This window comes from Pipistrellus kuhlii, unplaced genomic scaffold (assembly GCF_014108245.1).
Source record: "Pipistrellus kuhlii isolate mPipKuh1 unplaced genomic scaffold, mPipKuh1.p scaffold_m20_p_30, whole genome shotgun sequence".
NCBI lineage: Eukaryota > Metazoa > Chordata > Mammalia > Chiroptera > Vespertilionidae > Pipistrellus > Pipistrellus kuhlii.
In genome coordinates, this window is record NW_023425530.1 from 7,083,825 (window position 1) to 7,100,291 (window position 16,467).

The 16,467-nt window shown below is 58.6% G+C and overlaps 1 protein-coding gene across 2 annotated transcripts; it reads right to left on the reverse strand.

Moving 5' to 3' along the window:
* Positions 1-1,119: 1,119 nt before the first annotated feature.
* On the reverse strand, positions 1,120-15,938 carry LOC118731397 (zinc finger SWIM domain-containing protein 4). 2 transcript variants are annotated; one of them, XM_036459993.2, is made up of 13 exons: positions 15,452-15,938; positions 13,848-14,204; positions 12,071-12,219; positions 11,838-11,988; positions 10,860-11,027; positions 9,614-9,964; positions 8,506-8,643; positions 7,910-8,164; positions 7,323-7,458; positions 6,230-6,384; positions 5,033-5,196; positions 3,526-3,607; positions 1,120-3,107 (listed from the first exon to the last, which is right to left on the reverse strand). In XM_036459993.2, exons 1-13 carry the CDS (start codon positions 15,564-15,566, stop codon positions 2,248-2,250), a joined length of 3,081 nt encoding a protein of 1,026 aa, XP_036315886.1. In that variant the 5' UTR covers positions 15,567-15,938; the 3' UTR covers positions 1,120-2,247. The 2 variants fall into 2 exon arrangements, with proteins under 2 accessions (XP_036315886.1, XP_036315887.1); XM_036459994.2 differs by having other exon boundaries at positions 12,140-12,219; positions 15,452-15,936.
* Between the last annotated feature and the right edge of the window lie 529 nt (positions 15,939-16,467).

Here is a 16,467-nt window from a genome sequence, read left to right on the forward strand (position 1 = left end):
GTTGAGCTAGTAACATTTTTGGGGGGGAGGGGACTGAGACAGAAGGGAGAACTCGGCCAGGGTGGGGAATTTGGGCTGGAGGTGTCTGCAGGAGGAGAGGGGGACACTCGTGGGTGACTGAGAACTTCACAGCTAAGGGGCGCCCGGTCTGGGGACAGCATTTGGAGGCAGCTGGGCCCACGGCGGCCACCTCTCTCGGGCCCCAGGCCTCCAGGTGGCGCTGAGGGCGCCGATCCCCGGCCTCACATACCTGTGGGAACGCGGGGCGGGGCGGGAGGTGGGGCCGCCCCCATTGGTCCCCGGGAGCACAGGGCGGGGCCGCAGACCAATCACAGCGCCCCGCTGGCAGCCGGCCCGCCCCGTCTCTCCCGGAAGCGGTCCCGTCGGCCAGGCTTTGACCGTGACTCCGGCCTTGGCCGGAGGGCAACCAGGAAGCTCCTGCTTCTCGGGGAGCATGCAGGAAGGTAAGGGGGGGCCCTCTCGCCGTCCCCTACCCTTCCCTCTGGAGACCCGGAGCCTCATCGGCGGTGTAGGCACTCAAACACGCCCTGCCGGCGCCCCCACTGACCGCGCCCACCGCCTCTTTTTGGCCAGAGTTCCCCTAAAAAGGGCCTAGATTAAAGGCGGTGTCCCCACCTAGCACCTCCCCTCCCCCCAGCAACTTGGGAGACAAGGATCCCTAACAGCAGGTACCTGGAGCCAGGGCGCCCCCTAGCGGCTAGTTCCAGCGGCGCAGGCGCCATGCAGCCTGGGGTGGGCCGTCAGTGACTCCAGCTAAGGTCCCAAGTCAGACTTTGGTGTCTCCCTAAAACGGATGCCCTTTCCTTAGACTTGGGAGCCCTCCTCTTCTCGCCTGTAAAGTGGAAATGTTCCTACCCACTCCTTGGGCAGGGTGGGTAAAGCACTCAGCGAGGGCTTGCTCCTGGTGACTCTCCGCTCTGCCTGCCGCCGTTTGCCCCTTTCCCACTGGATGAGGCAGCGCCCACTCTCATTCTGCCCTCTGCTTGAAGCTGTGCCCCCAGGCGAGGCTGGAGCTTTTCTATGGAGAAAAACGGGGGCCCTGTTTGGGGGTGGGAGGGAAGGGGAACACACACCCGTCTCAAAAGAAAGAAGAGAAAGCTGTGTTCAATCTTTAAAAAATAATAAGGAAAAAGAAAATACAATATACAGTTCAATAAATAGGAAAAAAAAATCAGTTATAAAATCATGTGGTCTTTTGTCCCTAATTACGAGAGGGAAAGGGGGGGGGGGGACGGTGGGGAGGCCCAGAGGACATCGGCCGGGGCTTAGACACACAGAGGCAGGCTGGGTGGAGAGAAGTGGAAGGGAGAGCGGAGGAGGGGCGGAGAGAGAAGGGAGAGACGAGCCAGAAGATGCCCGGGGCCAGCATTTCTTTCCTTTCCAAATTTGGGCTGCCGAGTCCCTGGCTCCCTGTGCTTGTCTCATACCAGGTTTGGAGGACACCAGGTTTGGAGGACAGTGTGAGCATGGCTCAGTTCCTGAGTTGTATGTCCAGTGACTAGCAGGTAGGGGGAGGAGAATCAATGACCCCCTCCTCCCCCTAGTCCATCCTGGGACCCCAGGACCCACAGGAATGGGAGTCCTGGCCGGATGGGGGTTGAGGTATGTGGCCGAGGCCTGAGGCCTCTTTAAATCCTTCAGTGGGATGAGCCCTTGGCCCTGGCTGGATGCCCTGGAGGGGGCTCCTGAGGCAGCGAGAGGAGGGTACAAAAGGAGATTCAGATGCTTTAACACAAGTCCCCCGGCCACCCAGAGTAGGGTGTGTGCAGGTATGTGTGTGTGGGGAGGGGTGTGTCTGCTACATTAACTTTGAGAGCCAGTTTCTGGAAAGTCCTGCCTCCCAGTTCTCCTGGAGCCCAAGCCAGGCCTGTAAGTTTGGGGAGGGGGAGCTTGCTATTGCTTTTGTGGGAACCCAAGTGGGGCCATACCAGCTACCCGCCTCCTAGGCCCCTGGTGGTGGTATGGCTTCTGATCCTTGCGTCTCGCACACTCGCTCGCTCGCGTAATCCCAGGCACGCACGTGGCAGGACGCCACCCCCCATTCCCACCTCCAGCCGGGCCGGGGGGGGGGGGGGGTGGCAGGCAGGACCACCTCGCTCCAGCCGGGCTCCTTGCCTGACTCGACACTCAGATGCCCCAGGACCTCCGGCCCAGGTGCCCGACGCAGAGCGGGTGGCACAGAAGCAGGCGCCCAGGGAGACCCTGTGCCCACCAGACGCCTGCCCCTCAGCCGAATCGCTCCCGCACCAGCAGCATGAGCTTCTTCTTGCCCTTGTACGTCTGTTTGAGGTTCTCCAAGAACTGGGTGAACTGGAGGTGCCCGTCGGGGGCCAGCAGGAAGGTCTCCCGGGCCTTGCCCAGGAACTCGATGAAGTCGCCGTAGTGCCGCGGGCTGATGTGCGTGAGGCGTGAGTGGCTGGTGTTGATGTAGGCGGCCACCGCGGCATCCAGCAGCTGGCAGAGGGGCGCCCGGTCCGTGCCCAGGGGCTTGGCTGCCCGGCGAGCCCCCAGGGGCCCCAGGCCGGGCGCCGAGAGGGTCCAGCGGCGGAGGATGTCGGAGAGCATGGGGGCGCAGTGGATGCTGCGGATGATGAGCGGGACGATGGCGGAGAGCTCGTGCCGGCCCAGGGAGTGGCTGAGCGAGCAGGCCCAGAGCACGTCGTTGACGGCGGGGTGGCTGTCCTGGTTGAAGGCGATGCTGAGCTGCGCCAGGGCCAGCGTGGCCAGCTTGTAGGCCTGCAGCGGCAGCCCGCGGTGCTCCATGTAGCGGGCCACGGTGAAGAGGTGGGCGTGGCCCAGGCCGCCGGCCGCGGCGTCCAGCACGATCTGGTAGGCCGCCTCGAAGGCCGCGTGGTTCTTCTCGCACAGCGTGAGCGCGGGCAGGGCGCAGTTCTGCGGGTCCTTCATGGCGCACTGCAGGGCCAGGGCGCGGGCGCAGGCCCGCAGCGCCTCCCGCCGGGGCGCGTCCAGCCGCAGCCGCAGCAGCGTGGCGGGCGTGGTGCCCGTCACCGCCACCACGGTGGCCGCCTCCACCGGCGTGAACAGGGAGTGCCAGTTCTGCATGATGTCCATCAGCGCCCGCGGACCTGGGGGAGGCGAGACGGCGGCGCCGGTCAGGGAGGGGCCGGTGGGTGGACGTGTGTCTGCGGGTGTGCCCCAGTATCTCCATCCCCGCAGCAGGGCTGGAGACATACTAGCTTCGTGCTCACCCCCTGTTGTACCCTCCCAAGGGAACAGGGCGCAGCAGGCCTGGCTGGGACCGTGTACGGGGACACACACACACACACACACACACACACACACACATTTCTGGTGCCAATGGCCCTCTCCAGGCCGTTTAGCCTGGCCGGCCTCCGGGCTTTTGTCCAGCACAGTCCCTCCGCCCGGCATTCCCTCCCGGCTTAGCTCCGAGCGCAGGCTCGATCCAGAGGAAAGTCTCTACTTCTCCCTTGTGCCCATCTGCCCCATGAAGAGGGGGGTGGCGGATCCCCGGGGGCCGCTCACCGATCTCCGTGGCACAGCTGACCAGCCAGCGCACCATCTCCCGCCGCCGCCAGGTCATGGTGCTCAGGGTCATCCGCATCACCTGTGCAGCGTGTGAACGGGACAGAAGGTCACCCAGAACGTCAGGCTGCTGAGGGGCAAAGGCTGGGACCCTCGGGGGCCCGGGCAGACAGACGTGAGGGGCCGACCCAGGGAGCCATACAGTCTGGGCAAATGGCTTCCCCTCTCTGGTCTCAGTTTACTCATCTGTAAAGTGGGGATGAAAATCTCATCTACTCCACAGGGTTGTGAGAAGCAAAATTATGTAGTAATGCTCTCTGCACAGTGCCTGTTGCCTCAAAGTGCTCGGCTAACGTCAGCCAGTGCTATTACTGCTATTGTTGTTGTTATGCGGAGGCCCCCATGCAGCCTACTCTGGACAAGCCAACCCATCCCTTCTCTCCAGAAAGTTCCATGCTTCATGTCTGCAGACTCCCCCCTGAAACCGCCAACAGAGCACCTGCTCCACAGTCGCACCTTCTTCGGCGCTCACCCCAATAAGCACCTTCCTTGCTTGCCCCTCCCCTCGGGCCCCATCCCCAGTCCTATCTGGTGGCTCTGCCTTCTGGGGGGTCTCCTCTTAGAGCTCCACCCTTGCCCTGCCCCCTCCACGTCCCCCAAAGACTCCAGTCCCCTCAGGAAATGGTTTCTGGCTAATTCTGCGCCTGAGGGCCCCTCGCTCTCAGGTTCTACCTGAGAAGACCCCACCGAGCCTGCACGCCCGCCCCAGGCTGTTCCTTATCCTCTCATTTCACTGGGTCACGTGTGAGGCCCCGCCCACCTCTGCCTCACCCAGCCTGCATGGCTCCTCACCTACAGGCCACAGCCACGCCGTGACTTCTAGGCTGGGTTCCCCTAAAGGCCCTTCTTTTCTTCAAAAATATATTTTATTAATTTTTTTACGAAGAAGAAGGGAGAGGGATAGAGAGCTAGAAACATCGATGAGAGAGAAACATCCATCAGCTGCCTCCTGCACGCCCCTACTGGGGATGTGCCTGCAACCAAGGTCAATGTTTCGACCGGAATTGAACCCAGGACCTTTCAGTCCGCAGACTGATGCTCTATCCACTGAGCCAAACCCGTTTCGGCAAGGGCCTACTTCTTATTGGCAGGCTTTGCTGCCCCCTCAGCTCCACCCACCCATGGGCCTTAACCTTAAGCACACCAGCCCCAGGCCACATTTCCAAGGCCAGAACCCCTAGGCTCCCTCTGTGGCCCACCCTCTCACCAGCAGGTTCCATGACCCTCCTCTTCCTCCTCCGGGGCCACACCCTCAGAGGTAGATTCTCACCTTCAGACTCTGTAGCTGAGTCTCTAATTCATAGGCCCACCCACTGATAACCTCATTCTCCCCCTCCCAGAATTTATAGACTCTGCAGTTTCTGTGGCCAAGCCCCAGGGGTGCCACTCACATCCTGGACCCACCCACAGGCAGCACCCCCTCCCCCATCCTCCTGGGGGCCCTCACCTGCAGGCCCAGCTCCAGCGCAATGCCCAGCAGGGTGATGTCTGGTGGTGTGCTGGCCGGGGTGGCTGTCTTGCAGGCGTCCTGTGCCAGCTTGAAGAGCAAGGCTGGAGAGTGGATATTCTGCTGGATGGAGCCCAATACTGTGTGCAGCCATTTGGGGTCTCCTGGGGCAGGGGGAGGGACATTGGCACCCTTGTTATACCAGGCCGTTCGTGCGGTTCCTTCCACACAGGTGCATAGGTGTGAGCATGGAGGTCACGAACCTGGCAACGACCTGTGAAGAGCCCGACCACCCTTAGCACCGCCACCCCCTTCTCTCCTCTGCCTTCCTCCACTTCCAGTGGGAAGAGGCCATTAGGAACCTGCTAGGTGCCCAACGGTCGAGAGGATGGATTCTGGAATCGGAGCGCCAGGATTCAAATCCCCGCCTTGCTGTGTGACCCTGCGCAAGTGACTCCACCTCTCGGTGCCTTGGCTGCCCCATCTGTGCAATGAATAAGACTAATGGAACAGTACCTGCCTCCTAAGGCCTCTGAGAGCCCATACCAGTAGAGGCTTTAGCAAGGCAAAAGCTACACCAATATTAATTTGTTTGTTTTAATCCTCACCTGAGGATATTTTCCCATTGATTTTTTTAGAGTGGAGGACAGAGAGAAATACGGATGTGCTTTATCCTCCATGGTGCACTTGTTATCATCTCACTTAGCGCCTAGCTATCCTCTTTCTTTAAAAAAATATATTTTATTGATTTTTTTTTTACAGAGAGGAAGGGAGAGAGATAGAGATATAGAAACGTCGATGAGAGAGAAACATTGACCAGCTGCCTCTTGCACACCCCTCACCGGGGATGCGCCCGCAACCAATGTACATGCCCCTGACTGGAATCGAACCTGGGACTCTTCAGTCCGCAGACAGATGCTCTACCACTGAGCCAAACTGGTTTCAGCCCTAGCTATACTCTTCACCGGGTTTATGGTCTGTCTGGCCCCACCAGAATGTAACACCACAGGGCGTGGGACATGGGACAGTTTTGTTTACTACGGCATCCTTAACGCCCACCCCAGTCTTGATCCATCTAAAAAGTGCTCCAGGAAAACTAGAGGAAATAGATAAAAAGACAAGAAAGAGGAAGGAAGGAGCAGAGGAGAGGAGGGGGGAAGAGATGGAGGACCCGGGACCAGTGCTCGTCCTCCTCACCCTTGGCAGCCGTCAGCATGGTGGAGGCCAGCTCGCACTGGCGAGTCTCCAGGTGGCCCAGGATGAACCAGCGTGGGAAGCGGTTACTCGTGACGGAGTCCAGTGGGTTGGGGTGAGGATCTCCAGCCGGAAGTGCTGTCTCCAGGACAGGCAGCCTGGGAGGAAGCAAGAAGCAAGCCCATGGTGAGGCAAGGCTGAGTCTCCATCCTTCCTAGCAAAGCCCCGGGCCGCCAAGAAGGTGGGTGTGTGTGCACGATGTTCACTGCAGTGCTGTGTATGTCCATCCCTCGGGGTTGGACTAAATAAACAATGCTTTATGCATGTACCAAAGGCCATGGGGCTGATGAAGAGATGATGGGATTCTCTGTCTCCTGAAAGGAATTTTACAAAATTCTGGGATCGGCTGGTATACGTGTAAAATGATAAAGGATAATTCATTGTGATGTTGTTTTGTTCAACAGCATATATGTCTGTCCTGACTGGTTCTTCTGTGATGCATCATCCTCACAGAGATTCATGTGTTATGTGGTACCACCAGGCCTTTATGATTCAACGCGCAGTGAAAACAAGGGGCAAAGCACAGCTACAGAACGTGCCGGCGGTGTAAACGGAGGACCGGCTTTCAATTTCCAATCACAGGTTAGCACTGGCCTGCGGACTGGAGGTTCGATTCCAGTCCAGGGCACACCCCCGGGTGGCAGGCTTGTTCCCCAGTAGGGGGCATGCAGGAGGCAGCCGATCAATGATTCTCTCACATCACTGATGTTGCTATCTCTCTCCCTCTCCCTTCTTCTCTGAAATCAATAAAAAAGAAAAGAAAAGTGGGAACACTGCTTAGGTATGTTGGGACAAAGCAGCCTAGAAAAGTACTCTGACTTTGTGCCAAGGGAATGTCTCTCAAATTTAAAATAAATAGTACACGAAAAAATTAATAGTCCGAGCACAGGGAAGCCTGGAATGCCAGCGTGAGGTCAGGCTGAGATGTCAAGGCTGTGTCTTTGGGAGGAGGACGGGGATGTGAGCGGCCTCCCCCCCCCCCCCCCATCCTGCTGGGCCCACCGGGCAGAGGCCCCCGCCGTCTGTCTGTCCTCACCTCATGGCTCGCAGCGCCAGGCGGTAGGCCAGGTCGGGGTCGTGGGGCAGCAGGGCGGTGAACAGGTAGCGGGCACAGGTGTGCATGGGCACACTCTCCCGGAACAGCACCTCTCCGAAGCCGCTGAAGGGACCCCCTGCGGGGAGCGGAGCTTAGCCCCGGGCGTGGGCTCACCTCTGACCACCGCCCCTCCCCAGACCTCCTGGCCCAGGAGGAGCAGGGGAGGGGCGGACCCCAGGATAGAGCGGCAGGGACTAGGGGCGGGAGAGGTCCTGGGCATGGGGACCCTGGGCTGAGACAGAAAAGCCTGGAAAATTCGAAAAGAGGGAACCCTGGGCACCCCTGGGAGGGCAGGTCTCAGAGGCAGGATGAGGGGGTGGGGCCTCCTAAGGCAGCACCATGGGCAGAGCCAGTGAGGCCCAGCTGGGCATCAGGGACCTGGCTCAGGGACTCCAGGGGGGCGGGGAGCCGGTCCTCGCCCCTCCCAGCAGTTTCCGGCTGCCAGAACGTGCCAGGACTCTCCTCTCTCATGAAATGTTAAGGGAAAGCACCAAAAGACCAAAGAGCAGGCTCGGGCGGGGCCTCACCGTCCAGCAGCAGCCCCGCCTGCTTGCGCAGCACCTGCACCAGCCTCTCGTCCAGCTCCACCTCCTCCAGCAGCGCCAGCAGCTGCTCCTCGTTGCGCACCACCTTGTCCTGGGCGTACAGCCCCTCGGGCAGGGCCCGCTGCTGCCCCAGGCCCAGCAGCGCCACCTCCAGCGCCAGCGCCAGGTAGGACTCCCCGGGGCTCCCGGGCACAGGCACGTGCTGGTAGGCCACCTTCCGCCTCTCGGGGCCCGAGTCTGTGGGAGACGGCGCTGAAAATGCTGGAGGGGCCCCCTCTCCTGGGGCCCCCATGGCCCTTGACCCCGGGCATGGAGGCTGAGGGGACGTGGTATAGGGGAGTCCCACTGCTCCCAGCACGGACCAGGGGCTGGGGCCACCTCCCAGCAGCGGACAGGCCTACAGTGGCCGCACTTGCAGGAGCGAAGCCTGTTGGCTCCTTGCACTGAGGAAGGGGGCGGGGAGGAGGTTGCAGTAAGGGTAAGGGTGTGACCTCATTTTCTAGGAGTACTGAGCCAGGGGGGTTGACCAGAGAGGTGGGGATTGCCCCCCCTCCTCCAGGGGTCCCCAGCGTGGGTACCTGGGTAAAGGGCAAGGGTCTCTTCCTCCAGGCGACAGGCCTCCAGGAGCGCCCTGCAGAGGCAGCCGACGGGGTCCAGGGGGTGCCCCACCCATCCTTCCGTGTTGGTGATGCAGGTGGAGCCTTTCTGTAGCAGCTCTGCGGACCGGAAGTGGGGCTCAGTGCCCACCCACCTTCTTTAGCCCCCCGGGGGGGGGGCCCTTCTCTCTCTGAACCCCCAAACCAGCCTCCCGCCGTCTGCCCACCCCGCGGTCGGTCGTCTTCTCTGCCCCTCGGGCTCTGCAGCAGCTGTCACCTCTACAGCCTCTGGCTTCCAGTCCCACAGCCACTCCCAGGCCGGCAGGACACCTGGAGGAACTGAGCACTTTCTAAAACTTCCATCCAGAGTCATTCCCACCCCCTCTCTCGGGCCCAGCCAGCAGCTTCTGGGTGTTCTCTCGGGAACTGCCCCCGTGGAGGCTGCAGGCTGCGGCGCCCACTGCGCTTCTGAAGTTCAAGTTCTCAAACTCAGGGGCGGCTTCCCCGCCAGTGGCTTTGTGAGCCCTCCACCCCCTGCATTGAATTCCTGTATGCTCAAGGTACCTAGAGTGGTTTTGATTTCTCAGTGGGACCTTAAGGTGACCAGACGTCCCGATTTTTAACAATTTGTCCCGCGTCCTGCGGTGTTTTTTCAAAAATCGGGACTTTTTAAAAACGCCGCAGGACGAATTGTTAAAAATCAGGACTGTCCCGCCCAAAGAGCGACGTCTGGTCACCTTAAGTGGTACCCAAAGACCCCCTGGGGGCCGAAACCGGTTTGGCTCAGTGGATAGAGGGTCGGCCTGCGGACTGAAAGGTCCCAGGTTCAATTCCAATCAAGGGCATGTACCTTGGTTGCGGGCACATCCCCAGTGGGGGGTGTGCAGGAGGCAGCTGGTCGATGATTTTCTCTCATCGATGTTTCTAACTCTCTATCCCTCTCTCTTCCCCTCTGTAAAAAAATCAATAAAATGTATTAAAAACAAAAACAAAAACAAAAACAGACAGAGACCCCTGGGTTTGCCACAGCCTCCAGGAGTTGGCATCTGTGCCTACAGCCCCAGGACCTCATGGTAAGGGGGGTGCCCACCTTTTTTCTGCTGCTTGTAGCTCTCGAGCTGGTGCCGCCGCTGTAGCCGGAGGGTGTTGACGATGGCTCCCGCGAGCCGCAGGGCCTGGCGGGGGTACCCGTGGGCACGCAGGGTGTCCACCCGGGCACAAGCAGTGGGGAACGGCTCCCCCAGCCAGAGGGCGCGGCCCTGGGGGTCAAAGGTTGCCTTGTCGCTGCCCCCATGGCCTGTGAGGCTGGGGCCATAGCAGTCACTGGCCAGGATCCTCTGAAGATGGGGGTCACTCCAGTGCAGGGACCCAGCCTGCAGGGCTCGGCCAAACACTGTGTGCCGGGAACCTGCCGCCGCCGCCGCCTCCTCCTCCTCCGGGCCTGTGGAGAGGGGTCCAGCACGGCCTAGAGTCCCCCACGCTGAGTGCCACTCAGGGCTACACTCTGGGTGCCCCTCAAATCCTACGGCAGCCTTTCAAAGGGGCACCTGTGTGTGTGTGTGTTGGACACTGAGGTTGATAACTGTCTTGCTGTCAATCTCTCTACTCCTCACATCCTACTTTTTTTCCCTCTTAATATCTCTCCCCTTGCCCCCTTCCTCTCTGTCCTCCTGTCTCTTTCCTTTCATTTCTGCCTTTTAAAAAATATATATATTTTATTGATTTTTTTACAGAGAGGAGGAGAGGGATAGAGAGCTAGAAACATCGATGAGAGAGAAACATTGACCATCTGCCTCTGCCTTTTTTTTTAAAATATATATATGTATGTGTGTGTATATATATATATATATATATATATATATATATATATCTTTGCTTTTTCCTCTGTCCCCCCCACGCCCACCTCCATTGCCAGGAGGAGCCTAAATTAGGAGAAGAGCCAGAATTACAGGTGTCTTGCCCTAACTGGTTTGGCTCAGTGGATAGAGCATCGGCCTGTGGACTGAAGGGTCCCAGGTTTGATTCCGGTCAAGGGCAGCTGATCGATGTTTCTCTCTCCTCGATGTTTCTAACTCTCTATCCCTCTTCCTTCCTCTCTGTAAAAATATCAATAAAACATATTAAAAAGAAAAGGGGAAAAAAAGAACTACGGGCGTCTTAAGCATTGCACCGCACTGCCCTTGGGCTACCCACTGCCTCGCCTGGGCGCTCCCTCCCTCCCTCCTGGAGGGCAGGGCAGGCAAGGGCTGGGCCTCCTCCTGCTCCCCCAGGGCATCATGGGGGTAGGGCACTGCAGAGCTCGCGGTTTCGGGTAATGGCAGGGACCCTTCTCCTACCTGGGTTGAGGGCCGTGGCGGGTTGTAGGCTCGGACCGTTGAAAGAGAAGTTGCCCTCTTCCAGCGGGCACACGTCCAACTTGTCCCACTTGCCCAGCAGCTGGAGCCAGCTCGCTCGCTCTTCCGGTTTACTGTGGGGGCTCAGGACCACACACACCCACAGGGCCCCTGGGGAGGGCAGAGAATGGGGAGGTTCAGCATCCATGTCAACAGTAGCGGCAACATTGACGGACTGCCTATTGTGTGCTGTGCACCACTCTCTGCTTCACCCTCACCCTGGGCCTCTGAGATTACAACTAATGGTCTCTTCACTTTACACTTTTGTAAGAACACTGAGGCACAGAGAGGTAGAGTCACTGGCTCAAGGTCACACAGCTAGGAAGTTGGAAGGATTCAAACCCAGGCCTGGGGATGTCTCTCACTGTCCCTCTCCTCCCCTGTGCTTACCGCCATCCATCACAGGGGTCAGCCAATGACTGCCCCTGGAGAAAATCCACCCGCCGCCTGCTTTTCAACAGCCTGCGAGATTAGACCTGTTCTTACAGTTTTTAAGGGTGGTGATGGGGGAAATCCAAAGGATATTTTGTGGCTTGGGACATTCAAATAAACAGTGTCTGTAAATACAGTCTTATGGGAATTCTGCCACGCCCATTCAGTTACGTCTGTTTGCGGTTGCTTTTCCAATACGACAGGCAAAACGGAGGAGCCACTACAGAGAGCCAATGGCCCAAAAAGCTGAAACTATGGACTATCTGGCCAACCCTTGGCCTAAGGGTTTGCAGTCTTTTCTCATCCGTCTCCCCTACAGGGTGCCAGCTTCGTGAGGGCAGGTATTTAACCTGCTTCTCGCTGCAGCTCCAGCCATCGGTACAGTGAGTGCCTGGTAGGTGCGGACGAAGAGGAAGGACTCAGGGGCCAGGCCTCAATCTCAGGGGAGGGCAAGCTCTAACGCCCATGTCCACCGGGGCCGGGTCTTACCCAGCTCGTCCCACAGCTGCCGGCACTTGTCCGTCATGCCGGCGCCCTGCTGCCGCCACAGGGCCAGGCGCGGGTCCTGCAGAAACTGCTCCGTCATGAGGATCAGCATGCGCGCCCCGTTGGAGTCCCGCATCCGCAGCATTTCTCGAATCTGCGTGGGGATGGGCTGGTGAGGCGGGGTGGGGTGCCGGCACCCGTGTCTTCCCGCCGTGCACGCCACGCCCACACGGCACCTTGCAAAACATGGAGCGCAGCTGCTGGCTGGCGCCGTAGTAGCCACCGTTGGATAGCAGCTGCTTCACCTGCTCCTGGATCTGCTCCTCATCCAGATGCCAGCAGTTGGCATCCTCAATGCTTGCACCCGCCGTGGGGTCAGGGGCACCTGTGGGGTGGGAAGGAAAGCTGAAGTTTGGGTTGGGGAGAGGGGGCCCCTGCCATCACTCAGTCCTCCAACCATCCTACCCATCCCACCTGAAAAACCACCCAGCCATCCATCAATCTGTCTGACCATCCCATCTAAAGTGCCATCCATCCATCCATTCCTCCCAAACATCATTTGCTCATTCATTCATTTACTTATTCATCCATCTTAACTGAAAAAACCTACTAATCTGCCCATCCATCCATCCCACCTAAAATGCTACCTGTCTATCCATCCATCCATCCATCCATCCATCCATCTTGCTTAAAACATCTCTAGCTTATCCATCCATTTACTGATCATCCATCTTACCCAAAACACCTCCCACCCATTCACCCATTCAGGTGGGATGATGGTCCACCCACCTGAAACATCACCTGCCCTTCTACTCATCCACCCATGCTACCCAAGCATCATCCACCCATCCACGTCTAAACCACTCACCTGGCAACCTCACCCCCAGTCATACTATGCATCTATGCATCCATATACCCATAACCCTTAGCATACCTACCCACCCCATTAGTCAGGGATCCACCTTACCCATCCTTCCACCTGCTCACCTATCTATACCTATCCCATTGGCCCACCCATCCAGGTACCTACCCATATGTGTCTTTCCAGCTAATCTGTACCAAACATTCAAAAATATCCACTGACTAATTCATCTATTGATCCACGCACTATTCACCCATCCAATGAACCCCATCTATCTATTCTTCTTCCATCAAACCATCCATTCACATGTATCCCCCCAAACAACCACCACCTGGTTAGTCCATCTATCTGTCCTACACCCACTTGATCCATCCATCACATCAGTCCACACACATGAACATTCTTTCCATACATCCATTAACTCACCCCCAATCCAGGCACCCATTGGTCCTTCCAATATTCCACCAAGCACATCTGCCCACCACCGTCAGGGTACCTCAACCCCCTCAATCAAAGCCCATCCCCACCCCACCCCACCTCCAGTTACCACCAGTTCCCCATTCACCTACCATCCTGATTAATCACCCATCCACTCACCCACTCCACCTGCTTTTCCACACCATCAGCTCATCATCAACACCTTCTGCATCCACCCACCCCCACCCTCAAGTATCTGTCCACGTCTCCACCTACTCACCATCCATTTATCTCCCGTTTATCCTGCTCCCTTCTCCCCACCATGATGGTCAGACAACACAGTCCCTTGGAGCCTCAACCCCCCCCCCCCCCAGAGCTCATGACACCTCCTTATCTGTCTCCCACCAGCACCCACACCCGGCACCTCCATACCCTCATGTCCTTCGCCCATCCACTCAGGCCGACGCCTGTGACCTGGGGCCCCGCCTCCCATTTGTCCCCTCAACTCTCCTTCTCTGAATTGGCTGATGTCAGCCATTCATCTGGCCATTCATCAAATCCAGAATCTTCCTCCTAACAGGTGGGAGCCCTGGACCTCAGGCAGTGGTACTCCCTCCACACCTGCTCCTGGGTTAAGGGGACCTGAGGATTCTGAGACAACTGTCTGTCACGGCGAGCGGGGTGGCTGTGAGCTGATGCCGCAGCGTCCCGATCAGACTCCAAGGCGCCCTCACCGTGCACCAGGTTGATCTCGGAGCCCAGGAGGAGGATCTCGTCGGCCAGGCGCTGGGCGGTGGGCAGCACCTCGGTGTGGTGGGCGCTGATGAGGTACTGCACGAACTTCTGCAGCTGGTCCCGGTTCATCTGGGACAGCGTCTCGGAGATGGGGAGCCGCAGCTCCACCTGGTGGGCGTGCCGGATGCGGTACAGAGACAGGGCCACCACGTGGGCACAGTAGAACAGGTCGCGATTGTCACAGCCGCAGCTCACGGACGTGATCTTGCAGCGGTCAAAGCTGATGGACACGTGGTAGAGGTGCTCGGGCTCGCCGGGGCCTCCGGCCTCCCGGATGTTACCGCTCAGGTGGAACCCTAAGACAAACACCCGACCGTCACCACGGGTCGCCCCGGAGGCTGGGGGTGCGCATCCTCGGCGCACAGCAAGACCCGGGGGCAAGTGCCGGCTCGGGAACCTGGAGCACGTCACTGAACCTCTCTGTGCCTCAGTTTCCTCATCTGTCAAATGAGAACAAACAGTAACTTCCTCCTCCAGGGTTGTCATGAGAATTACATGAGTTACTTACCCTGTTTCCCCGAAAATAAGACAGTGCCTTATATTAATTTTTTCTCCCAAAGTTGCGCTAGGTCTTATTTTCGGAGGATGTCTTAGTTTTGGAGAAACACGATAGTTAGCAAGGGCTCAGAAGAACACTGTTGGCATGCAGCAAATCCTACACAAACGCACGTCTACATATTACTAAACAGAGGATATCAGAGATGGCTTTCCCAGTCTTGGGCTATCAGGGATACAGACACCCTGTAACTTCCTGGGACGATGCCAAAGGCCTGTCACTTGGGGGTGAGGGGCAGATGTGGCAGGCCGGGTCACCCCATCACCCCCTGCCCCTCCCTGGCCCCTGGGGAGCCCAGATGCCAGGCTCATCAGACTGGTTGGGCAGCTCAGGCCCCAGCCGGCCCCGGCTGCGTCATGTGGGGAAACGGCTGCTTCCTCATACCGCGGGGCCGTGTCCAGGCGAGGGGGCCAGGGTTTAGGGAGGGTCATCGTGGCCAGCCCCTGCCTCCAGCCGGGAGACGTGACTTGCCCCATGTGTTCCCGAACTCGGCTGCCTTCTGGCTCTCCGGGTTCCCTTCTGAGCACCGCTGCCTGAGGCCTACAATCATCTTTCCCCTCTGGCTTTGAACCTCCGCCCCCGCCCCCCCCCCCCCCCTGGGCCCCAACACCTGAGGGGCAAGACCAGCCCTCACAGCTGATCCTGAACTTCAACCACCGCCTTGTGTGATCCCAGCCCCCACCAGAGTTCTCTGCCTGAGGCCCGGTGTCATTGACCTCAGGCCGAACACGTCGCTGGGGCTCTCCTCCCATTTCCAGCTTAGATGCTTCGGCCTCCTCCCAACCTCAGCAACGCTTCCCCACCCTCCGCCTAATCTGCCGAGACCTCAGGCCGCGGGCGCACACCCCTTCTCCAGACCCTTTATCTTAGCCCTCGGCCTGAGGTCTCTGAGGTCTCGGCAGATTCCGCTCTTCGTTCACGATATTCGGTCCAACCTTCCCCAGAGACGCGGAGCCTCCCGGGCCGGCCCCCGGGGAGGGTGCTTACCCACTTGGAGCACGCGGTCCACGGCCCCGCTCTGCAGCAGGTGCAGCCCTCGGGTGAAGGGCACCCGTGTGTCGTGCTCGCCCTCCGGAGGCTGGTAGCCCAGCGAGGAGTACATGCATATCTCCCGTTCGCTGCGTGGAAACGACCAGAACACAATGCGCTTCTGGACCGGCTCCGGCACCCGGGAGAAACGCTCCTCGACCTGAAGGAAGGGCGGGGGGCGGGGGGGGGGGTGTTAGAAACCTCAGCTTGAGCCCTGGCTTTGCCGCTTCGAAGCTGTATGACCTTGGGCAGGTCGCTCTGCCTCTCTGAGCTTCAGGTTTCTCAAGTGTGATGGGGCTGTTCACAGCACTGGCCTCTGGGGAATCTTGAGGACTAAATATGCATTAATCTACCTAAATTGCTTATAATAACACCATAGTGAGTGTTCGAGAACTTTCTGCTGCTTTCCTCCTGGGTATCAGGTCCCAGGGTCCTGATGTAAGGCAGGACCTAGGCTTTGAGAGGGCAGGAGAGAGAGAGAGCGAGCTAAAAGTTATAAGACTAGTGACCAGGGCTATATTTTCTCAGCCTAGGCTATCCTGAATGCTCTACGTACGCAATTTCCCTTCATTCTCACAGCAAAATCCCAGCAATACTACAATAATCCCATTTACCGCCTGGGGAACCTTAGGCTGTAAGTGAGTGAATTCACTCGCTCAGTGTCCCAGAGCCGGCGAGCTCCAGGACCCAACACAGACTCCGTCCCCAGCTCCCAGGGCCCCCAAAAAGGGAGGGGTGCCCCAGCCGCCCCCGTGGGCTCCGGGCAATGAACTGAGCTGGACGAGCTTGTGTTCCCATCCAGGCTTGCTGCTCACGGGCTGGATGACCGTGGGCAAGTTTCTCAACCTCTCTGTGCCCCAGTTTCCACCGAGTGGGAAGGGAAAACCACAACTCCCAACGGTTGCAGAAGATTCTATGAGCTTCTATGGGGCAAGGGCTTTCCCCTAGTGAACAGCCTGGCCAGGGCAGGTACA